This window comes from Macaca fascicularis, chromosome 15 (assembly GCF_037993035.2).
Source record: "Macaca fascicularis isolate 582-1 chromosome 15, T2T-MFA8v1.1".
NCBI lineage: Eukaryota > Metazoa > Chordata > Mammalia > Primates > Cercopithecidae > Macaca > Macaca fascicularis.
In genome coordinates, this window is record NC_088389.1 from 20,421,154 (window position 1) to 20,446,943 (window position 25,790).

Below are 25,790 nucleotides of genomic sequence, written 5' to 3' on the forward strand. Positions count from 1 at the left end.
TTCAAATTTGCATATTAATCTCTTGATAATTTTTCAAGGATTAATTTAAAATTACTAAATTGCTGCATTGCAAATTGAAACAAGCAATAACTGTGGGGGTTGTTATTCCTTTATGATCTGGTGTAGTGGAAAGAACATGATTTTTAGAGACAACCAGACTCTGGGCTTCACTACCCTGGGACCCTGGGGCAATTTCTTGGAGCCTCTAGGTCCTCATCTACAAAAGGAAAATGTGAGAAACTCATGAAGTATTAAATGTAGAGTCCAAAGACAATGTCTGGTGTGATAGAGATGCTGCTTTCAGTGGTCTGTTTCTTTTTCTCCTTTTCTTGGCTCTCCCATAATTCTAGTCTTAACCTCTCTTGAGATCTGAGTTGTGGCTGAGGGCTGAAGAACATTATTCCTGGAGTACATCTTTTCTAGGTTTTTGCTCATATTTCATGGTTATGGAGATTAATTATTTTCCCTTCATGGGGCATGTATTTCACAGAGCCTTGAAAGTGTCTTAGCAGGCCCTTTTCACACCAGAATGTCTGAAGCTTGGAACTGGTGTGGCAAATGGAGCCCAGGGCTCCACTGCCTGTAATATAGATGGTTTATAAATATTTATTGATTATCTCCTCTAAGGAACATAAGCAACAAAAAGGATAAATAGGCTTTGGGATATGGAACTTAATAATGTTCTATCACCAGATAATCCTGTTCTCCTGGACAGCTTCAGAGAAGTGTTAGTGTAAAAAAAGAGACAAAGGAGCTGGTGTTTATTGAGCATCTACTGTGGACCAGATCAGGCACTGTTTGTTATGTTCTGAAATCTTCACAACAGCCTTATAGTATGGTTGTTATCTCTGTTCTGGAGAGGAAATGAAGCCCAGAGATGTGAGGTAACTTGCCAAACCAGGAAATGCTAAAACCAGGATTCACACCTGTCAGTATGATCCAAGCATTGAGATGCTGCTGGGTCTGGGCCCTGGCTCCGTAGCTCCCCCTACCCATCTAAGAAATTGCTCATCATACGTGTAAGTTATATAATTAATTGTTTGAATGTTTGGTAAAATGTCCTCTCTTCTTCTCTAAGGACAGGGATCAGTATTTTTTGTTTCACTGTAGCACTATACCCAGAACAGAATAGATGCCCAATATGTATTTATTGACTGAACGAATGACTGAATGAATGAATTAACATTTGGCGCCCCCCCCCCCTCCCCGCCCAGGAGAAGAAGAAAGAACAATTCCTTTCAGTTGGCTTTTGGGCCAATTTGTCTCCCAGACATTAATCAAAAGCAAACGTAAAAATTTAATTCTTTTCCCTTTCAGATCCCCATTGAAGTTAATTCTGATTATTTCTACAATTTCTTTGTAAAAATACTTTCTTTCTTTTCAGTGAAAAACTATAACTCTGTAATTGCTCATCAGGGTTTTCTCTGTCTATCAAGATAACACATGTAGGAGTGAATTTTATGCAGGCAATAATTAAATGAGCATAAATCTTTATAAATTTTAAACAGTTGACCTGCATTTTAAAAAAGTCACAGATCATGAACAGTTATATAGTAATAATTACATTGTAAACCAGCTGTATAAAGGATTTTTTTTAAGTGTCCAGGTTTTGAAGTTTACTTTTGATTAATGGATAATCATATAGACCTTCATTTGGAATATTAAACAAACCTGTCTTAATTATCTAGTTGGTGTCATACCAAGTGGTTAATGATGCGAGGAAAGCAGTTAGAATGGACAGTTACATATAACATTGCCCAGACTCCACTTTGTCAAAAGATGCGCCATGATATAGAAAAGATTTATGAACTCATCGTGACTTTCAAACATAAACAAAGTTGAAGTGGTAGTAGAAGACCTATTATCAAGAACTGTGATTATAGAGAATTCCATTGTTGCTCTTAAGAGTTGTCAGGTAATTGTTTATTCTAATGGTTTTTCCATTCACTTGGAGGGATGAAAGTTGACCTCTGGGTAAACTCTGCTTTCCTTTCTAGAATACACTTCTCTGATTTGATTGCTTATGTGAATTTCTGGGATTCTTTCTTAGGCAGATTGTTTTAGATTCCAAATTTACAGTTACCTTTAAAGAATCCCTCCCAACTAAGGTTAGTTAAATTCTTAAAAAAAGAAATCAGTTGAGGGTTTTAAAAATGTATATTATGGTAAAATATAATTTGAACAGGAGTTATTTCAGTAAACAAGACCCACTGACAAAACCAAGCCTCTTGCCTTGGAAGCTGCCTTCAGACACAAGACATTAGGTCTTTATCATGTGTACCATGTATGAAGTGGAAAGTCACAAAGACTAATAAAATGACAGACAGTGGGGCGGACTAGCATCTGTTTCGAAGGCTCCAGGGAGTACCCAGCTTAGAGTCAGTTCTTTGGTTTGAGGATTATCTCATTTCCCTAAGGTATTGAACCTAAGACGCTTTCTCTCTAAGCCCCACTATATCCCCTCCCATCCCCACCCCACTCCAACTCACCCCATCGCCACCACCCCCACCTGCTTCATAACCTCAGGCATAGATCACAGTGAGCCTCAAGTCTCCAGCCACCTGGATTGGTGCAGGAGCCAGCAGGGACAGCTATAAGGGAGCAGCCATTATGAGGCTTCTCCTGGGAGGATGGGGGTTTTGCCAGGTGCCATTCCCTTTCTCTTTGTCTGGATTTAGAGCCACAGGGGTTTGCACTGGACCTGACGCTTACCAATGTTTCTTTGCAGAGATGAGAAGTGGAAGCCAAGAGTCTAAGGAGCTTGTGCGTTGCAGGCTTCTTCTGAAGTGCACCTTGCAGGCTGCTCTGTCCAGAGACCTTCCTCAGATTTGAGCCCTTTCCAGCCTGGGTGGTGGATAGCTTTGTAGCTGTGCTACCCAGCCCTAGAGAGTGTGGCCAGAAGAGATGCTAGGTAGAGAGGCACATGCTCATGGAGACATAAATGTATGTGTAACTGAAATAATGTTTAAACTCCATGAGTAGGAAGGGAATATCCTCAAGCCTAAAAACTTACTGGCACTAAGAAAACCGAGACCTTTTGAGCACAGAAGCTGGGAACTAGTCCTCAAAGCAAGGTTTTCCTTTCCAAGTAGGTGAGTCACACAGAGAAGTAATTGGCAGAGAATGAAGAAAGTAGTTACTTAGGCTCAGCCATGGTGGCATTACAGCCCAGGACACTAGGCCTAGGACGAGGTGGCCAGGGACACCATGTTTGACAGGAATTATGGTACTTATAAGAAGTATTTATCCTTTATTAAAAGAATGGACTCTTCCTTTAAAAACCTATTTGGGCAAGTGGACAAGTATGGTGCATAGTAATCTGGAAGCCCAGGGGTCATTTGAGACTTTTTTCTCCTTCCCTCCATAAGCCTAATTCATCGCCAAGTCCTTTGATTCCACTTTGTAGATTATCTGTGACATCCACACCCAAAGCTTTGACCTGAATTGGTATTTTAACATATATTTTAATCATTTCTTTCCCAGAATATGGCAGCAGCCTGTTAGTTGACTGTTCTGTCTCCTGTTTGCCCTCTTATCTGTCTCCCACAGAGCCTCTAGGAGGATTTTTCTGAAACACAAATAGGATCATGTCAGGATCCTTCAGCACTGCCCTGTCCCTAGCTCCCCTACCCCCTGCTCTCCCGCCCCACCTGCCCCTCACTCTCCTCCCTGCCTGTAGCTCCTGTCCCCACCCTGTCTTTGCCGCTGCCTGGAATATGCTTCTTCCCTCGTCCACTGAGTAAACCCCTGTTAGGAGGCCCAGACCAAATGTCTTCTCTGTCACACCTTCTCCAGCCTTCTCCTGCATATCCGTCAAGGGGGCGAGGCTTCTCAGCCATGCCTGGAGTGTAGTCTCAACCATGGTACGTTGCATACTGGATTTCTGAGTCTAATGTCCCTGTCACCCCAGAGTAAGCAGGAAAATGGAGATCACAGTTAGTTTATCTCTGCAGGCCTAGCTCCTGGGAGGGTGCTAGGCACATAGGAGTTAAATAAGTGTGTGTTGATTGCCTGATTATAGGAGATAGAAATGAGAGGATGGGGACTTAGTCCACGGAAGAAGCAAAGGGCTGGGAGAGTGGTTTATCTCGTATCTTTTATCAGCAGAAGCTCGTAATGTGTTCTGGCTGTAGTCTTGACTGAGGACAGCCTGCTGCGGAAGCCCTCCCTTCTCCTATCCTCTGATCTTATCCATCGGAGAAATATGGTTGGCCTGGCTGTGAAATGAACACCTGCTTCTGTGTACAGCCCTCACCCCAGTTACCTGATAAACCACTAATTTATTTACATTTTTAATAAATGTAGCCACAGATACCATGAAAAGTCACCCCTCCCTCCTTCCACCATCCCCAGCTACTTACCAGCCTTTGTGCAGTTTCCAGTGGCAGTTCTTTTTCTATAGGTTCTTCACCATTACTGAGTAATCAATCGCTTCATCCGACTCAGAGCCAGGTTTTCCAGAGTCACATGCTACATTCTTCCTAATGTCCCACGTGGTCCATCTTCTTTGCTGGTGCGTTCCTCGCTGCACTGCTCTCGCCCGAGTGAGGGACCAGCGCCCTCAGCCATTGCTTCCTCCCTGCACCGAGCTTGCTCTCATCAAACTGTTGGATGATGGGAGAAGCAGCTTCGCCCAACAGGACCTCAGTCTCATGGCAAAAACATACTTAAAAAAAATACTGAGTTACTGGAAGATGGGAACAATGGAAGCATACAGGGGAGCTTGACAAATGAGTTGAGGAAGTCTCCCGGGAGGAGGTGACATTGGAGCTGGGCCTTGAAAAGTAAGCAGGTGTCCTCAAGGAAGAGCGGGGCATTCGAGGCAGAGGACATGGCAGAAGTAAAGGCCTGTGGGTATGAAAAGGCATGGCAGGCCTGAGAGAGTAAGGATTGGTGTGGCTGGGGGAGGGAGATTCCTGACTCTATGGGGCCTGCTTCTGAACTGAGGCTTGGTGGGAGCTGCGAGTGCTCCCTGCAGCTGCTCCCGGGGCCCCGCTCTGCCCCACAGGTGCTCCCACGGCTGAGCGAGGTTCCCAGGGCTGTTGGCACTCCCACCCACTCCCACCCGCTCAGGCGGGTGGCATCCCAGAAGGAAAGAGGCAGGGGAGGAAGCAGATAAGAAAGACAGCTTCTGTTTAGACACAAATATCTTGGTAATCAGCACAGATGGGATGAGAAATACCAAAAAAAGTACATGACAGTTTAGAGAGAATTTGGCTAAATGTTACATATTTTTAACATACCTGTGTAGAGATTTTGGAACAAGCACCTGAGTCGCTCAGAATCTGATTGGAGATGGGGAACATGCCTCAATCAAATGGTGTTTTTATTTCAGAAATGTTCCCTTCTCCATCCACAAAAGTATCCTTGTGGTTTTTTTTTTTTTTCTCCCACCAAAATAAGGCGCAGGATTTGTCTCTGACGCTGTGTCTCCCTATTTGGACGGCAAGCTGTGTAACATATTTCTCCCCAGCGTGAAGCTTCTTGGCAGACTCTTGAGGCCACGTTTTGGTGGCTTCAGAGTTATCTTTGGATCTGTCAAAAGTGCTAATGGGCTTTCTGGCCTTCTTTAAGCTCCTCATTTCTATTTTCTTTTTACTTCCATCCTCTCCTAAAAGAAAAATTCATGTAATTCATCAGCAGTTAAGCTTTTTACCGAAATGCTCAGTGAAGGGCCTCGTATTTTTGTTTGTGAGGAGAGCTGTGCCATGTCACCATCTTCAGAGCAAACCCCACCCTTACATCATTAGCTCTGTGTTCCTCCGTCCAGTGGAGGAACCAAGATACACTGGTTGACTCCTTCTGACTGCCTTTGGTGTTTGCTGTTTTGTTTTTCACTGAGTTTGTTAAGAGGCAAGTTGGTGTGATGGTTAGGGTATGAGTTTCGGATTGAGGAGATGTAGTTTTGAAACATGGCTGTGCCCTTTCTAGCTGGGTGACCTTTAGAAGTCTACTGAGACTTCCTGAGGCTCAGTTTTTTTTTTTTTCCTCATCTGTAAGATGGAGATGATAATGCCTGTCTCAGGCTTGTTGGGAAGATTGGAAAGAACACCTGTTGCCTGCCACATACAGATCACTCCGTGAATGGGGTAACAGTAACTTTTAACAGAAGCATTTCCCTTTCTTTAGGCATACTTGATCTTGTTTTGTTTCTTTTTCCAAATATGAGTTTTACCTACAATTTTGTGTGGAATACAAAGAGCCTGAATTTAGAGACAGACCCACTCAGGACTGAATCATGTCACATCCACTTACCTCATGACCTTTGTCAAATTACACAACTTCTCTGTGCCACTGTTTTCTCATCTTTATAGAGGGATAATAATACTTAGTTCAAGGAGCAGTTTGAAGATTAAGTGAAATGTTTAATAATAGATGTGAACCTTTCCCATGGTGGATGTGCGTAAGAGGGACAATGTGGTGGAAGGGAAAGCGTATAGGCCGTGGAGTCAGATCTGCCAGTTACTGACCTCTCCCAGACTTCTTTATATTGGAAAGAATAACGCCTCACTGGATTTTTGTGAAGATTGCACAATTACACATCCACAGTGTCTGGTACAGTGGCTGGCACTTGAGAGGTAGTTAGTATATAGAGCTATTAATTCAGTTGCTCTGTATTTATAAAGGTTGATGGTTAACCTGGTACTTCAGTCAAACAATAATAAATTATAAGATAAGTGCCCAGTTTTACTCCCAGCCCATAACATTGTTGAAAAGCACTTTATGCTATTTTGCATGTAAAATCCACCTGGTTTACTTCAATTTATGGGTTATAGATCTTTAATCATTATAAACTGCAACCCCTGGCAATAGCATTCCTTCCCTCCCCAACCCCTTTCATTTTCAGAGGATTATATTGTGTGGCATTGAAAACCTGTAACATTGAAGAAATTAGCATATTCATGTGTATTGTTAAAGTCAGGTGGGTATAGAATGCATTGTATAAATGAAACACATTCCATTTTTTTTCTGAAATCTGAAGAGTACCAATCTATAGTACTAATTAAAAGAATGAAGCCCAGGCTACAGGGGGGAAAAAAGCTAGTTAAAACACTGCTTTGTCACAACTTGCTGCTGTTTGTCTTCAGTTTTTTCTTCCCCCTTTTGAATGAAATACCTGGAAATTGTAAATGTTCAAAATTGCCTTAATTCCAGCTGAGCCGTTTTAGCGAATGTAAACTGTGAAGGAGGGGATACCAGCAGTGATGACAGGAGAGGAGCTCGCCTGGCCTTCGTGGGTGGCATCTCCTGGACAGAAATGGGCTCAGTGCCAGAAGCATTTTGGTCCCTGGGTACTTTGTTTTGCTTAGGCGTATGGCACAGCACATCGGGAAGGTTCTAGGATCTGGGGCCCAAAGATTTGAGCAGCAGTCCTGTCTTCATTGCTTATTAGACTGTTCCATCTTGGAGAATCTCTCTGAGTCTTGGTATCCTCATTTGTAAGATACATGTGGAATTCCTGTTCTGCTCACCTTTAGGAACTGACCTAAGTGCTATATGCAACCTCATGTTGTAATCACCACACAAAGATGTAATTGCTCAGGCTCCTTCCTCTCTAAGGTGTCTTCCAACTTTACTGTTCATGATTTTACACATGAGGGGGATTTGGCCTCCGGGGTAGAAAGAAAAGGACAGGGAAAGAAGAGAGTATACTTTCTGATTATTTTCTGTTTCTTATGCTCTTATTAGATACTGTTATAATAAGAAGAAACAAAATCAGCCACAAACCGTGCCTTCTTCTTTCTCCTAGAGAAATCTGACAGAATATTTTGTGGCTGTGGATGTCAACAACATGTTGCATCTGTACGCCAGTATGCTGTACGAACGCCGGATACTCATCATTTGCAGCAAACTCAGCACTGTGAGTAGACAGTCTTAAGACTGACTTTGTAATGATCTAATTTTAATTGAAAGATACATCGGCAAGATGAAAGAAGATTTTAGGAAAAGGAGTCAGCTACAGTCCCTTTATATGGCAGCATGTCATTTTCATTAATTGTTCATTTTTTTTACAGTGCCAATGCACATTTCATTTATTCCTGTAGTCTCACAATTATAAATAGCTTTCCATTTGATTGAGTGTTATGAACATGTTGCAGATTTCTACATGAGCTTCGATTATTGTCATTTTTTAATGTCTACACCATATTTATGATACAGATGTGTCATTATTTACTATATCATTCTTCTCTTGATGGCCATTTAGGTTGTTCATTATGATTTAATCCTTTTAGTAGATAATACTGCAGTGAACATCTTTTGGCTTCTTTTGACTGTTGCAGTTATATTCCAAGGAGTGGGACACCAGGTCACAGGACTTGATAAGCACTATTATTTAGGGACTGCCAAATTGCTTCCCAAATGGACGGTGCTTGTTTACAGTGAAGGCTGCCAGCTGTAGATGAGTGCACCATTTTCACGGCAGCTTTGCCAGGAAAGAGAGAGAGTGTGCGTGCGTGTGCTCAGGTGTTTTAATTCTGCTAAGAAAGTAGATATGTTACGGTATTTCAGGCTTGCTTTAATTTTAAAATTACATCTTTGGTTAGAGGTAACTGAATATTTTCCATGGGTTTATTTTTTTATTTGTATTTTGTTAATATCCTTTCACATTTATTTTATAGGTGTCTTGATTTTTTTTATAAATTATAATGAACTTTCTATATAACTTTCGCTGTGTGTATAATATAAATATTTTTATATTCCTTTTATTTTAGTTTTTCACTTGCTAAGTATATGAGTTCACATTTTCCCCAATAGTTTTTATGAAAATTCTTAAGCTATTATAGAAAGTTGAAATAATTTTACAGTGAATGCTGATATACTTCCATCTAAATTCTACTAGTGACATTGTGCCAGTTGCTTTATCATGTATTTATTCAACTATTCATCATCCATAGCATCCATTAGTCCATCTTTTTTTTTCTTTTTTTGAGACAGAGTCTCACTCTATCACCCAGCCTGGAGTTCAGTGGCGCTGTCTCGGCTCACTGCAACCTCCACCTCCCAGGTTCAAGTAATTCTGTTGCCTCAGTCACCCAAGTAGTTGGGATCACAGGCACGCACCACCACACCCAGGTAATGTTTGTGTTTTTAGTAGAGATGGGGTTTTGCCATGTTGACCAGGCTGGTCTTGAACTCTTGACCTCAAGTGATCCACCCACCTCAGCCTCCCAAAGTGCTGGGATTGCAGGTGATCCATCTTATTTTTTATGCATTTCAAAGTAAATCACAGGCGTCACTTTACTTTCGCCTAAATAATTCAATATCTGTTTGCTGGGTTTATTGTTGTTTTTGTTTGTAGACAAAACTTATATACAGAAATTGACTGGAGGTAGAATGCCTAATAGGCATCCCTCTGTTAGAGAGAGTAGAAAAATATTTTCATAAGCAGAGAGTTCCCTAATGAAGGGCCTGTGGATAAAGTCAGTTACGTGTTTACCTGTGAATAAAAGGCACCTAATAATGAAAACTCTCTGAGACTACTAGAGTTTTCCTTATGGTTTTTATTATACTTTCATCATTTTATTATTTCTTTGGTTATTGATTACTTATCAAGAACTCAGTTTTTTGTTTGTTTGTTTTTTATTGCCCACTATGTGTTAAGAATAGCCTATAGTCGACCTCTTGCTTTGTTTTACATTTTATTTTACACCATACATGCAGTTCATAATTTCAGGGCACAAACACCTAGACTGTTTCAGAATGAGAATATTGTCAACCACATCAATCATCACCTCTTTAAAAGAGTCTAGTCCATAACCAGTTACTGTTGCTTTAGATTGTTAAATTTCAGTCAACAAAAACGTGACATCATCTCAGTGGAACTGAATTCCCTATCATTTAATCATGATGTTTTTGATCCCTGACTGTGTGCCATGCACTGTCCTAAACACTTTTCATGTATTAACTCATTTAATCCTTAATACAACAGCCTTAGTGGGTTCTGTGATTACTTCCATCTTATACATAAGGAAGAATGAACCTTCTGTGTGATTTTGCTCTCATCAATGTAGTGGATTAAACACACAAAGTTATTTCTGCTTTCTCCCAAAACTAAAATGAAATAAAGGAATAAATCTACAAACACAAAGAACAGATGCAGCAGAAATTTTTAAAATAATAAGAAAATACTGTTAGCAACTTTATGCCAGCATTTGAAAACTAAGGCAAAATAGAAAAAAATAATTTAGCAAAGTTGACTCCAGAAGAAATAGAAAAATTAAATAGGTTATTTAACTTACAGAAATTGAATCAATATCTTTACATATTTTTCCAGATAAAACACTCATCCCAGGTGGTTTTACAAGTGTGTTTTATCAAACATCTCAAGGAAAAGATTATTTCAATCTTAGACAAACTCCTTAAGAGTCTAGAACAAGAGGGAATGAAACCCAGCTTTTCTTGCGACACTTGTATAACCTTGACATTCAACACAGAGATAGCACAAGAAAGAAAAATCAGCGGCCAATGTCACTGATTAATGTAGGGGTAAAAATCCTCAAATAGGAAGCAAATGATTGATGATACTAGAAAATCTATTAATATAACTTACATATTAACATATTAAATGGGAAAACTTTTATGGTCCTCAATAGAGGGACAGAAAGCACTACCATGTTCATGAATAAGAAGACTTAATATCTTGAAGATTTTATTTCATTTCAAAATGATGTGTAGATTGTATACAATTTTGTTCAAACCCCCCATAGGGTTTTACATAGTGCCTGACAAGCTAATTCTAAAATTAATATGGAAAAGCCAGAGAAAGAGCCACAACATACTTGACAAAAAAGAATGGGTTGTGGAAGCTTGCTTTACCAGATATCAAAACTTTCTATAAAGTTGTAGTAATTACGATGCTAGTACTGGGATGAGGATACACATATGGGCTGATGGAACAGAATAGAGAGCCCAAAAACAGATCACATGTATATGGGCTCTTTATATCATAAAAGGTGGCATTGCAGAATCTCTGGGGAATCAATGGACTTTTCAATAATTGGCTGTCCACATGGGAAAAAAAAGGAAGACAGTTTCTATTGTACACACACAAAAATAAATTCCAAATGGATTAATAACTTAAATGTGAAAGGCAAAATTTAAAAACATTTAGAAGACAAAATAGAATACTCCTTGATGATCTTTGGAGTAGAGAAAGGCTTATTTAAAGATGGTCCAAAATATACATTGTATAAAATAAAATATTAAAATTGTGAACTTTTATTCATTAAAAGATACTTTTCTGTGAAAATGACTGAAAAGTCACAAGCTGAGATTTGCCGTATAGAAAAACTGACAGAAAATTAGTATAGGAAATAAGTACAGAACTATGACAATTAAAAAAGACAAACCTGTCAATAGAAAAATTGGCAAAAGGCATGAATTAGCATTTCACAGAAGAAATACAAATGGCCAACATCTATATGGAAAGATAGTCAATCACATTAGTAATCATCAAAAAGCACATTAAAACTACAGTGATTATGGCTGGGCACAGTGACTTACACCTGTAATTGCAACATTTTGGGAGGCCAAGGTGGCAGGATTGCTTAAGGCCAGGAGTTCAAGACCAGCCTGGGCAACATAGTGAGAGCCCTGTCTCTACAAAGAAAATTAAAAATCAGCGTGGTAGAATGTGCCTGTACTCCTAGCTACTTGGGATGCTGAGGCAGGAAGATCAGTTGAGCCCAGGATCATGGCTTTGCAGTAAGCTATGATCATACCACTTCACTCCAGCCTGGACAACAGAGTGAGACCTTGTCTCTTAAAAAAACAATCAAAACCAACAGTGAAACCCTAGGTTTGCAAAAAATTTGGTGGCTGACAAAGCCGGGTGTTATATTGGAAATGTATTAGAGAATGTCGTTTACTACTGTTTGAAAGGTATGTGCTACAAAACTATTTACGTATGCCCATCACTCAGCAATTCTACTCCTAGGTGGAATTTTATGTGTATACACAAACCCCTTGGTCATGTATGGTGGGATACATGTACAAAAATGTTCACAGGGGCTTTTTTGGGGTTTTATTTAAATCCTGGAAATAGTTCTCATGACTACCAAGAGAACTGATAGACTGTGGTGTAGTCACACAGTGGAATATCGATCGGATCAATGAAATGAACTGTACTGTACTGTCAATATGATTATGATTCTAATGTAGAAGCTGAGTGAGGAACTGGGTTGCACAAGGATATACTGTACAGTATGATTTCATTAATATAAAGTTCAAGCTAGAAAAACTAAGTGGTATCTTGTTTGGGATTCACACAAACTACAAAGGTAAAAAGAAATAGTTAACACAAAATTTAGGTAATGGTTTCCTCACAGGAAGAGAAAAGACTGGTTTGGGAAGGGTCATGCAACGGACATCAAAAGTTTTGCTTTCTGTCTTAAGCCAGGTGAGGAACCAACACATTTTGCTATAAAGGGCCAAATAATAAATATGCCTTTGCAGGTCATATGATCTTTGTTGCCACTGCTGGGCTCCGACCTTGTAGTTGACCAGAGTTAAACTAATGTGTGTGATTGTGTGCCAACAAAGCTTTATTGCCAAAAACAGGCAGCAGGCCAGGCTATGCCTTTTCGCTGTAATTTGCTGACCCCTGAGCCAGGTGATAGGTTTGGGGTTCTTACATTTTTTTTTTTCTTTAAAAGTTGTTTATATGACATACATACTTAATATATTTCAAAAAATTTTAGAGGCCTAAAAAGAAGGTACAAAGCTCCTTTTTCATGAAATTTTAGAATATCAGAGATCGAGACAAAGCAGTTCTTGTACAAAGATTAAGAATCAACATTGCCTGAGATTTGGCAGTGGCAGTTCTGGAAACCAGAAGACAGTGAAGCAGTGTCTTGACCTTCTAAGGGAAAATGATTTCTAACCTAGAATTCTATCCCCATCTAATGGAAGCCCCCAGGAGAGAGTGCCAGGAGCCCACACCACATTGCTCAGCCTCCTGGGGCCTGTACTCCTGGACTCTGCCTTCCCTTTGCAGATGAACCGTCTGTCCTCTCTGAGGCCAGTCACTTTGCTTGTCCAGCTTGCTTCATGCTGCAAATATTTATCGTGAGGTTGCCATAGGCACTGGGGATACAGCAGTGAACAAAACAGGCAACAATCCCTGTCCTCATGAAGCTTGCATTCTAGTATCATAGGTCCTCGATAAGCCAGAGGAGTTAAATATCTCATACAGTAGGAAATGGTTAAGTACTAAGGATTTTAGGTAATGGTTAAGTACTGCATTTTAGGTAATGGTTTTAGGTAATGGTTTCCTCACAGGAATGGTTAAGTACTAAATGGTTAAGTACTAAAATAAAGCCGAAGAGAGAGGATGGGGAGTGGAGAGTGGCAAGGATTGCAGTTTTAGATGATGGCCTAGGAATGCCAACAGGAAAGGCGACACTGTGGTTTCCTTCAAGGAAATTGCTCCAGCAGTAAGCAAGCTCTTCTCTCCTGCATCCACTATTATTTTCTCTTCTCTCCTAGCACATTCTTATGAGCATGCCAACATGCTATGGAAGCTCCCAGACTTCAAAACAAAACCTTCTTGACCCATATCCCCTTTATCCCATTTCTAGTCTCCCTTTCAGAACAGAATTCCTCAAGAGAGTTGCCTATTCACTAATTCCTCTTGTCTCATTCTCTCCTCAGTCTTTCATTAGGATTCAGTCACCACCCGTCCACTAAAACAGGTGGACTTGTTTTAGTGTCTTTTTCCAGTCACCAGTGACCTCCTATGAAGTAAAATTAAAATGAGTTAATACTTGCATAGCTCTCAGAACAGAGCCTGGTATGTAGCCTGTGCAGGCATTTATAATAAATTAATATATTCTATAATGGGAAATAAAATTTTAATGTCCAGTTTATTAAGGGCCTACCCTACTGGAATATAAACTTCATGAAGACAAGGATTGTTGCCCATTTCGTTCACTGCTGTGTCCTCAGTGCCTGGGGTAACACCATGATAAATATTTGTGGAATGAAGTCAATGGGATAAGTGGGGTGACTGGCCTCTGAGAGGATAACAGTTCATTCTCAAAGGGAAGGCAGAGTCCAAGTCTTAATGTTGAAAATGTGAAACCAAGAATTGATGATTTAGAAATCAGGAGATAAATCCTGTGTTGAGTGTGATTACTTTGAGTGAAGGGTGTAAGGAGAATTGTGAAGTGGACTGTTGTTTTTCATGATAAGCCTTGACTACCTTTTGTTTTGTTTTGAAAGCTATGAATGTGTATTACTTTGACTTTTAAAAGGCTTTTCTTAAAGAGTTGATTCTTAACTGGGTGGGAAGCTTTACGGATTGCTGGTGGAAGCCTCTCTGGAGGAGGTGGGGTTCTCCTTGTATCTCATGTGCAGTTGGCAGCATCCTGAGCGGTTCTGCGGAGTCTGGGAATGACGTAGCTGAGCAGACTTCTGTTGTATTCACGCCTTTGGGCCTCTTCAAATTCAGAATTTGAAAGTTTTCCAATTGTTGCCTTTTATTTCCTTAAGACTGGCTTTTTATTATCTTTTAGATGGGGGCCGGTGTGGAGGGGGAAATGCAAAGGCCATCTCAGCCTGAGATTTTTTGAGGACCCTCTCTTGACAGATCGTGATGTGGCCTGCAATACTTGACAAACCACATTTTTCTCAATTGTGTTTGATAAGATGGAGCCTTAATGCTCCTCAGAGCCACCAAGCACATGAAAGATAAAAGCACTCGAGTGCTGTCTTCTATAAAAATGATTGTGTCAATAGAGACAAACCTAACAATATTTAGTTCAGAGGCAGGTAATATGCATTTCAGGGTTTCTCGGTCAATAACACTGTGATATTCTGTATAAGAAAAATGTAAGTTTTTGTTCTCTTTGCTCAGTTAATGTATATTGATTGTTTTCCTTTATAAATGATAAATAGGGAAGGCTTAACTAAATCTTGTTCTCTAATGTAAATACTTCAGTGTGATTCCCTCTAGCACAAAGGCCCCATTTTTCTTCCATATTTTCATATCTGAGTTTAATTCATACTGCTTTTTGGAACTCTATGGAGAGCAAGTAGGTCAAAGATCTTAATAGAGATAATACAATTCCATCAGCATTCCTAGAAGATAGATATTATTCCCATTTTACAGAACAGCCAGTCCATTTGGAAAGGTGGGAATAACTTGCCCAAGGTCATGTCCTAGTCAGTAGGAGAGATGGCCATGAATATAGGTCATTATGATGCAGTATCAGGGGAAGGAGGCTTTGGCTTCTGGAAAGGGAGAAACATCCAGGGATTACACATAGTCTTATCCCCTTCGAAGTGCATGCCTGGGAACCAGGTTATGTCTGTTGGATGCCATTACTTATACCATTTTCCAGTCCCTTGTGTGGGAACTGTCACAAGAGCCAGAGGCATGTTGTTAGGAATAGCCACCCCACTAAAGGAACTTGAAAATTCTTATAAAGAGCCAAAAAGATACCCTGAGCCATATCTGGTGGATAAGGTAACTAGTGGAGCTGTTTGCTATTGGTTTGGGTGAAAAATAAGACCTGATTGTATAGTACTTAGAGTTTTGCTTTTTTGTTTGTTTGTTTTTTGTAGCTTGTAAAGCTCCAAGACCACCAAAGAGCATTCACAGAATAAATGTGTAAGAATATCCTTAAGTAGATTCATACTCAGTACTTTATATGGGAGCCCCCCAGTTCTCCCCGCCCCTTTTAAAGTTCTTTTAAAGTTAACCTTTTGAGCCACCCCCTTCCTATGTGCCAGGCACTATGCTAATCACGTATGTGATCATTTTTTTCATTCATTCTTGCAACAACCCTAGGAGCTTGTGGGATTTCTTCTCCCTTTGCAGATGGGAATGTTAGCACCCCCAAAAGTTGATGTGCCTTGTTTAAGATGGGCAGCAAAGATGGAATGAAAACCAGGCCAGCGTCCTTGCCACCTCATACTACCTTCTTGGTAGCTCTCCACTGTCATGAGTTCCCTGTGACACTTGTACTCGGAGACGTATTCTTAGCATGACCCTGTTGGCCATGGATCTAAAATAATGTAAAGAACCTCTGCCTGATTGTCACTTTTGAACGCACACCTAAGCTTTTCACTTCAGAGTCGGCAAGCCCTGTCTGTATGCCTGACACTACTCTAGGCACCAGGAGACAGGAGGCAGATCTGTGAATTCCCATTGACACACCCAGTCTGTTAGCCAAAGCTCCATTTCCTTAAGCACTTCAGATTCCATTCACTCTGCCCATGCCTTCTTAAACTTGGCTGTCTCCCAGCAGCTCCTGCACCCTTCTACTACCATGAGCATGGCTTTGGTGGAGCCCTGGGGCGTATCTTCTCTAACTCACTGTGGTTTCAGCGTTCGTATATTGCAGCTATGTATCTTTGTCCTATACAATAAAGAATAAAGAACCTTCCAGGGTTCATAAGTTGCAATTCCTTCCAGCAGTGTATCTTGGTCCTAATCGCCCCCTTTATAATTTAGGGATACTGAAAGAGATTTGGACAACTAAGAATATCCAGTTAAATAATGACAAAGGCATATTTGCTTTCCTAAGAAACATCTGTTTGTTTTATCCAGTGGATGCTTTTCAGAAGGAAATATTGTATAGCGGCAAGACCACGACCTAATTAGCCTCCACACCCATAACCGAAAACCATTATTACTTTTCTGATGGTACCTCATTTAGGGAAGAAAAAAAATAAACTGGCACCCTCTCCCTGTCAGTTTCTTCCTAATTGCGTCAACAAAAATTAGTCCCCGGGCATGTGGGAGCTGGGCAGGACCGGGTACCCTGTGGCCTGAGGAGTGGTGGGTGAAACTTCCATCTCCCCACCAGCACACAGTCTGGCCCTTAGGAGATGTACATGGAGACTTTTCCAGCCTTGCCCCAGTCCTGTCCCACCACTCCCACTGACAGCATCCATTGTCTGAGCACCATCTGGTCTTGAGCCCTAAAAACGGGCCAGTTTGTGGACTGGGCAGCTTTTCATATTTGGCTTCATTTTTGCTACTTTCCTGATGAACGCCACCTTGTCATGTCGATGCCAGCCTGTTTGATGAGCTGGGCACCTGAATGATGTGTGCAAAACTTTCCTAGCTCTTCTGGACTAGAAAACACTAATCCTGTTTGCTTATCTGCCGCCCTTGAAGCAGAGATGAGAGTGGCAGTTGAAGGAGGTTTGAAATCCTGGAGCAGAGCCAAGGCCTCTTTGCCTGCACACTCCACTCTGCATGTTCCAGCCGTAGGAACAAACTGCATTATTTTGTTTCAAACTGTGCTCAAGGGAAGCCAAGACCTTGTAACTGGAAACTTACCAAACAGAGAATTCTAAGACTAAATTTAGTGTTCTATTTAAAAAATAAAATAAATTGAACATTTTGTTTATCTTCTATATGTTAAAAAAGAGAGAGAGTAACCTGGTTCACACTAACCACCTGAGAAGAGTATTCAAAGAAGTGAGAAGAAAACTAATCCTTTTGGTGAAGAGGGAAATCCTTAAGAAATTATAATGAAGTGGCATGGAATAGAGGCTTTGCAGCCAAACTTCCAAGTAACACAGCCTCTCTAATCTCCATTATATACAATTTTTTTGTGGTCCAGAGAATATTAAAAACTTAAGGGAACTTCCATGGACAGAAAATAGGAGAGATTGGTGGGTTTTACTTATGCGGGCATTCTCTGACTTTAAAATGTATAGATAATTAGTTGCTTGTTGAACTGTATTCTTCATTTAATTATGTGTGAATTGGTTTTCTCTTATTCATGTTAAACTCTAATTGGAATGAAGAACCTTGAGATACCATAGAGACTCTGTAATATAATATAGAATTTCAACAGGTTAATTTGTGACACTTTGATGTGACTTCAACCAGCCATGGTCTGTCTGCTAGCTCCTACCTTCCTCTCCTGCCTCTTCTCCCATTGCTTCAACAAACATCAAGCACCTGCTTTGGATGAGGCACAGGATTCAGATTGTCAGTGATTCCCCAGTTCTGATCCATGGATTAGCATTATGTTAGAACCACCCAGAAAACTTGTTAAAATGCAGGTTCTTGGGCACCATCTCTAGACATTCTGGTTCACAAAGTCTCGTATGGAACCATGGAATGTGTATTTTTTAAGGTTCCCTGGGTGATTGATACACAGCCTGATTTGGAACCAGTGAATAGACAGTTCTGTAAGACAAAAACAATATTTATTCTTTGGTGGCTGTTATTTTGCATCGTTAGACTCATTTTCATGTGGACACGACATAATAGAGACTGATCAAGTTCATTTGGAAGATGTTTATGCATACCGACTGGCACTTAAAAAGCTCTTTGTTTCCATATTCTCTTTGGGAGAGCTTTGACTGGGGCCTTAGCTAGTCTGGAAAAGGGCCATAGCTAAGTATAATCTGTTAAGGCTCTCAGTAATTTTACAGAATACCAATGCAGTCCACCAGTGTAATTTGGGGTGCATGTGTGTAAACAGGTGATGTTTCTTTTTCTTTTTTTTTCTTTTTTTGCCATTTCATTAAATTCATCCCATTTCTGCCATGGCAGAAAATTTTATTGTTTTAGTAATGCAATCAAGTCGTGCAATAAATTGTATCTTTCTTAGATTGTAGGACTGATAGCTTCTTGTGTGACTCTTATGAATCAAAATTTTAATGGATAATATTTAAGTCTTTGGCATCATAATCTACTTAAAAAGCCCTAAATGGCACCCACTTTGGCAGACATGACAGTCATAAAAGAAATTTGAGCACCTACTGGGTGCTTATGATACTGGGAGCAAGGACTCATAATTTCCCGTGTTGTTTCTGCAGACTGAAAGTGTGGTCACTTTGGTGAACCAAGGTAGTATGTTATGAGGTTAGACCATGCAATCATGGGTCAGTGCAGACACGGAGCACGTTCACATTTGTTCTTTTCTGCTATCTTGATAGCTTCAGAGTCTACCAGCTAGATGTGTCAGACAGCCCTGCTGGAGGTATCTTTTCCCAAGAAAAAAGACAGCAGGAGTGGAGGAGAGAGTATCAGACTGCAAGTCAGGATGGCTTTGTTCCACTTCTGCCTCTGCCTTGTACTTAATCCTCCCTGTGCCACTTTCTAGCCATATGGCCTTGGGCAAGTTACTTGGCCTCTCTGAGTCCCTCTGTCTTCTTCTGTGAAAATGGGGATAGTATTCACACCTACCTCAAGGTGGTTAAAAAGATCCAGTGACCATCCAGACATGAAAGCACAGAGCCCAGCACTGGGTGCACTGTTCACTCTGTAAATGTTACTTGAGGCTGAATCTCATCCTTGCAGGCCATAAACCCCGATTTGACTTTCAGAAACAAGAAGAGCGATAAAGATCCTGGGAGAGTTCTGAATGTTAGGATCACTGTGATAGCGGATAGGGAGTGAATCCAAGCAAAACAGAATAGTCACAGCAACTCCCATGAAGTTTTGCATCCGGACCACTTCTCACTAGTCATTTAGTCGTTGAATAAATTGTCATTTCTCATTCAAGTCTTCACAGAGCTTGAGTGGCCTGAGAAGCTGCTGTGTTTGCTTGACCCACCCTTTCCCCCTGACTGGCCTCTAGCAGGGAAGAGGACTAGCAGCTTCTTGTCTTCAACCTTCAGGGCTCTGATGTGTCTGTCTCTGTGAAGCAGGCCTGATTCTTGCCCCAGGCAGAATTAATGATTCTTTCTTTATATGCTAACACACTTGAACCTCTGTTATAGCACCTCTTTCATAATGCTTTTGTGTGGAAGTTGATTGTTTGCATTTTGATCTTTCTCTCTCTATTTTAAATTGCTTGAGGGCATGGCATGTGCACATAGTGGATACTCAGTAATTGTCGGATTAATATAGATCAGAACACAGAAGCAGTTTCGTGGGAGCTAAGAGCACAGAATCCAGAGCTCAACTTCCCTACATTCACATCCTAGTTCTGCCGATAGCTGTGACCTTACACAAGTTCCTCAACACCCAGGAGCCTTAGTTTCCTCATCTATAAAATGGGGACAATAATGCTACCTACCTTATAGGGCTGTTATGAAAATTAAATGAGTTAGATATATGTGAAGCACTGTTCTCAGTGACTGGCAGATAGTAATGTGAATTCAATGGTCATGATGGTGGCCTGTTTTTTGTTATTGTTGTTTTGTTTTGTTTTTTTGAGATGGAGTTTCATTCTTGTCACCCAGGCTGGAGTGCAGTGGAGCAATCTTGGCTCACCACAACCTCTACCTCCCAGGTTCAAGTGATTCTCCAGCCTCAGCCTCCTGAGTAGCTGGGATTACAGGCATGTGCCACCACGCCCAGCTGATTTGTATTTTTAGTAGAGACAGGGTATCTCCATGTTGGTCAGGCTGGTCTCAAACTCTCTACCTCAGGTGATCTGCCCGCTTCAGCCTTCCAAAGTGCTGGGGACTGTAGGCATGAGCCACCACGCCCAGCTGATGGTGGCTGTTTTATGGCTTGAATCTTTCTTCTGAGTTTTTTTTTTTTCTTTGGGACAGAGTCTCACTCTGTTGCCCAGGCTGGAATACAATGGCATGATCTCCACTGACTGCAACATCCATCTCTCGGGTTCAAGTGATACTCATGCCTCAGCCTCCCAAGTAGCTGGGACTACAGGTGCGCATCACCACACCCAGTTAATTTTTTTATTTTTTGGTAGAGAAAAGGTGTCACTCTGTTGGCCAGGCTGGTCTCAAACTCCTGACCTCAAGTGATCCACCTGCCTTGGCCTCCCAAAGTGCTAGGATTACAGGCGTGAGCTACCACCTGCAGCCTACAGTCACTTTCTAAGGTTAGATTTGCCAAAGAAAACAACAGGAAACAGTCCCTTTTCTTTTTCTTTTTTTACTACTTATGCAAATTTAGTAACTCACCACCTGAAGGTTCCTTAGTTTCTTTATGTGTGGATGCCTGACAGATAGGTACTCATGATTCCATATTCAGTTGTGCTTTCTTTTTAAAAGTATGATTCCTTATTAAAGCAATAGTATAGATCCATTAGCTAAACATAAATTATGATTTATATTGTCAAAGAAATAGAAATACCCACTTATACTAGATTTGAGGTGTCAAATCAATTTCTTCTTGAGTGCCCACTTTGATCCATTGATCAAAGGTGCATGTGAGGCTGGGCGTGGTAGCTCACACCTGTAATCTCAGCACTGTGGGAGGCCGAGGTGGGCAGATCACTTGAGGTCAGGAGATCGAGACCAGCTTGGCCAACATGGTGAATCTCCATCTCTACTAAAACTACAAAAACTAGCTGGGTGTGGTGGCATTGTGCCCAGCTACTCAGGAGGCTGAGGCAGGAGAATCACTTGAACCCAGGAGGCAGAGGTTGCAGTGAGCCGTGATTGCACCACTGCAACGCCAGCCTGTGTGGCAGAACGAGATTCTGTATAACCAAAAAAAAGTGCATATGAGGAAGGATTCTGGGCCACACCCCGACTCTGTGATCGGTTAGTAATGTCTGTCACAGATATGGCGTGGAAGAATGGCGGCACGTTGACTGTCCCTATATTGAATAAATTGTTATCAGTCCCTCATGTAACCTTGCCTTTTTCTTTTTCATCTTAAAGATGAAAAGAAAGCTCTTTCCTCACTCACGGTGCTGTGGGCTTATTTACAGTGTAGTTTACCACACCATAGTTTTCTGCCTCTGCTTTGGTAGCTAAAGCTTTTCTCTGGCAGTTTTAGTTGCTTTGATGTTGTAAAGTGTCAAATCTTGGCACGAAAGCTCGTTGCCCCGGTTAATAACTTACTCTAATTACTCTAGTAGATAGCTTTAAAAAAAAAAAATGGAGAGAAGTGATTAAGCAGGCGGTTGATTGCCTGTGTAAGCTTTCTCCTGACTAGGTGATATTGCTGTTGGGGGAAGATGCTTTCCTTCACTCCTTGTTGGGTGTTTTTTTTGTTGTTGTTTGTGTGTGTGTGTTTTTTTATTCCTTCCCTTTCCCAAAAAATAATGGAGAAGGAAAAAGTAAGATGAGTTCCACCAAATTGAAAATAAAACTACTGGAAGAACGATTGTTCCCATTACCCCCTAAAAAGAAGCCCTGCATTTCAGCTGCTAAGAAAAGCGAGACACTGTTTGCTCTTTCCTTCTACTCACATGTCCGGCATCTGTCTAGACTAGCTGAAGGTTCTTTGATTTCTGAGATGTTCTAAGCTGCCTTTCTGCTAGAGTATCTTTGATAGTTTCTTGAAAGCCTATTCCTCCCCCACTAAATACAGTAACTACAATTTGAACATAGCTGAACCCTTTATAATTAAAGGTTTTTCTCATACCCATGGAAGGGTTGAAATAGGTTAACTTCACAGAGTCCCTGCAGATTTTGCTTAAAACGTTTTGATGATTTTAGAGAGGATTTGTCATTTGAGAATAAATCATAATCAAAACAAACAAAAACCACAGCAGTGTTTGAATCATGACACCATGATACCTACGAAGATGGTTTATAATTAAATAAAAGAATCAAGTTCTCAAACTGAGAAAGGGAACAACTTCCCAAGACACACAGCATTTTTTACAACTCTTCTAAATAAGATGATCCATGGTCAAAATGAACAAACTTAAGAATGACCTCCCTTTAAAGTCAGTAATCTGGTATCCTTTCTATATTTATCATTTTATTCATTTCTCTTTGTTTAGGTTCAGAGGGGAAATCCAAATGCCTCTAACCCTGTAAAGCAGGTGTTGGTTTGATTATTTAACCTTTTGAATTCTAGGATGGAAAGAATGACTGTGACCATCTGATTGTCTTCCTCTGCCAGCTTTTAGAGCTTGGAATCTTAATACTTTTTCAGAAATGTACAGCCTCTAGTTGTGATCTATTAGGCAATTGCAATTTGTTAAATGTCTATAATCCCAGCACTTTGGGAGGCAGGCGGATCACATAAGGTCAGGAGTTCGAGACCAGCCTGACGTGGAGAAACCCTGTCTTTACTAAAAATACAAAAAATTAGCCGGGCATGTTGGTGCATACCTGTAATCCCAGCTACTCGGGAGGCTGAGGCAGGAGAATCACTTGAACCTGGGAGGCGGAGGTTGTAGTGAACCGAGATTATATCATTGCACTCCAGCCTGGGCAACAAGAGTGAAACTCTGTCTTAAAAAAAAAAAAGCTGTCTGGTAATCTTGCCTATTCTTCCTCATGGTATGAATCTGGAGGCATTCTCCATTTCCCCAAACATTTACTCAGCACCAACTCTGTGTCGAGCATAGTAAGAGGTAAGAAGAGGAATATTTGGGAGACCAAGGAGGGCGGATCACCTGAGGTCAGGAGTTCGAGATCAGCCTGACCAATTTGGCGAAACTCCGTCTCTGCTAAAAACACAAACATTAATTGGGTGTGGTAGTGGGTGCCTGTAATCTCAGCTACTCAGGAGGCTGAGGCAGGAGAATCGCTGGAACCTGGGAGGCGAATGTTGCAGTGAGCCGAGGTCGCACCACTACACTCCAGTCTGGGTGACAGAGCAAGACTCCATCTCAAAAAAAAGAAAAAAGAAAAAAAAAAAGATGGAGTCTGATGTGGTCTTGGTCCTTGTCGAGCTCATATCCATAGCCCTTGTGTTCCTGGTCGCCTGAGGTCATCTACCTCTGAGTTATTCAGAGTATCAGGGGCCAAGTAAGGAAGAGGGCTGTGCCCTGGTCCGGTGATGGAGATGGGGTGACTGAAAGGTAGTGGTTCCTACATAGCTCATGAATTCCAGCTGGGCCCTGGAGCTGCAGAGATGAGAAAGCAAGACCAGCTTAAAGACAGACCCTGATTTGCTTCGGCTTAGTGCAGCTGAAGAAGGTAAACTGGGGACAGAGAAGGAGCCTTCTTCACATCAAGGGATAGCAATTCCTCTAGAATTGTGAGTTGTCAAAGCTGGAAAGGAACACACAAATCTTGTAGCCTAGTCTCTTGTTTTACATACAGGACAAATTGAGACCTAGGAAAGGAAGTGGCTTGCCCAGGTCAAAAAGTTAGAAGAAGACTCCAAGCAAGTATTTGAAAGGGAACATGACAAAAAGCAAGACTTTCCAACACTTTCAAGCCAGCCTGTCAGATATATGTACTCAAAATGGAACGTAAACCTTTCTCTTTGAGTAATAATAATTGCTTCATTGTCTAGAATTTCCTGTGGATTAAAGACACTACAACACCTTAGTTAAATGTAACTCATCCCCAGGAAATGATCGGATCTGTGTTTGTTTTAAAAATGATTATTTTCTGTCATTGGTATTTTGTCCCAGACATTTGGACATCTAGCAGCAAGGCAAATACATATCTGTGTCATTTAACAACGTCAACAGGGACAATACCTCATCTATTTCAGAGTCCTCCGCACCGTGGATGGCACAGGGTATGCATGTGAATACTTTTTGAATTTATTATGCATTGTGGAAACACAGTGGCCGTTATATTCTGACAGACCTGGATGTGAGTCCCAGTTCTGTCACTTACTGTTGATGTGGCCTTGGGGAAGTTATTTCACCTCTGAAACTGTTTCCTTATCTGTGAAATGTGGTGATGAGTGTATTTGTGTATCAACACACACACACACACACACACACACACACACACACACACACACACTTTCCTTTAAAACAATACTTTGCAAGGGTCTAAACCCCAACCTGGTACCTACACATATTGTGGTTTTGTCTTTTGAGGGGGCATTCTTATTTTTATTTCATGTTAAGTTGCAGAGCTGCTATTAGGATTCTGCAGAGGCATTGGAATCTAAGACTGTGACAATCTGGGCTTTATCTCTGAGAAATGACTGAAAAAAAAAGGTGTCCTTGTGATTTGCCCAACTCCGTCATTGATCATTCTCCATTCATGTTTCTACCCCCACTGCCTTCTCCTCATCTCCCTTTGCCTCAAAGAAAACTAACAGAGCCATATAGAAAGCTCTGAGATATAAATGACCTTGTGCACCTTTAATTGAGGACAGAATTTGCTGAAGTGCATCCCAAAATCCACCAGTGGTTTACTTTACAGTCTGTGTCCTGGCTAGACTGGCTGTTGGCTGTATAATTTGTCTAGTTTTGTCTGGAGTCTTAGACTATTCAGCTGCTTCAGGGCAAAATCTTTTGGGGTGTCATTAAATGAGATTGATAATTGGCTTCTGATGAATATTCATTGTGACTAATGACTTTGGGCAAATTTTACACATACTATCTTTCCATTCTCCCACTGAGTGAGATTTTGATAGAATCATTTTCTTCAACTTGCACTTCAATTATATATTCACAATACCCCTTTGTTGACTACACACCAAATTACATACTTTCATTACTTTTAAAGTTTGTATTCTGTAAGGAATGAACACAGGCCTTTAGGACTTTTATTTTTAGAAACAGGGTTTAGAATTATTTTAAAAATAAGCGGCAAGCGATACTTTACAGAACAGAGTGCATTATTTCTGATTGAGTATAGATATATAGTAAGACTTTTCTTATAATCAAGTGACTGTCCTTAAGTAATGATGCATATAGTTTGTGTCATTTAGTATTTTGGAAAAGAGCCATATAATTCCCTGTTTTGTTTGTTTCTTAATCAAATGAGTAATGCATTTTACCCCAATTGCAGAGATTTGGCCCTTAGAAAACCCACTAATGAAATGATCAAGCACCTTAAAAGTTTGATTTTTTTTTTTTTTTTAAGAAGGATAAGTAATTTTAAAGTCTTGGCATTGAGGTTGGTAGGTTTGCTTTTGAGGTTAAAAAGACATGAAAAGAACATTATCTGAAGATGAGATCTCTGCTACTTTATCAGTTGAAATAGGCTTTTGACCCAAACCAGTTTAACCTAAAAAGAGT

At 40.7% G+C, this 25,790-nt stretch overlaps 1 protein-coding gene across 19 annotated transcripts in view; it reads left to right on the plus strand.

Annotated features, from left to right (window-relative positions):
• Nucleotides 1-25,790, plus strand: part of DENND1A (DENN domain containing 1A) — a 545,711-nt gene that overhangs the window by 268,317 nt on the left and 251,604 nt on the right. For all 19 annotated transcript variants that reach the window (XM_045372599.2, XM_045372603.2, XM_045372601.2 and 16 more), the window contains one exon: nt 7,751-7,861. In XM_045372599.2, coding sequence (XP_045228534.2) covers nt 7,751-7,861 — 111 coding nt within the window. The remainder of the gene's footprint in view (nt 1-7,750; nt 7,862-25,790) is intronic.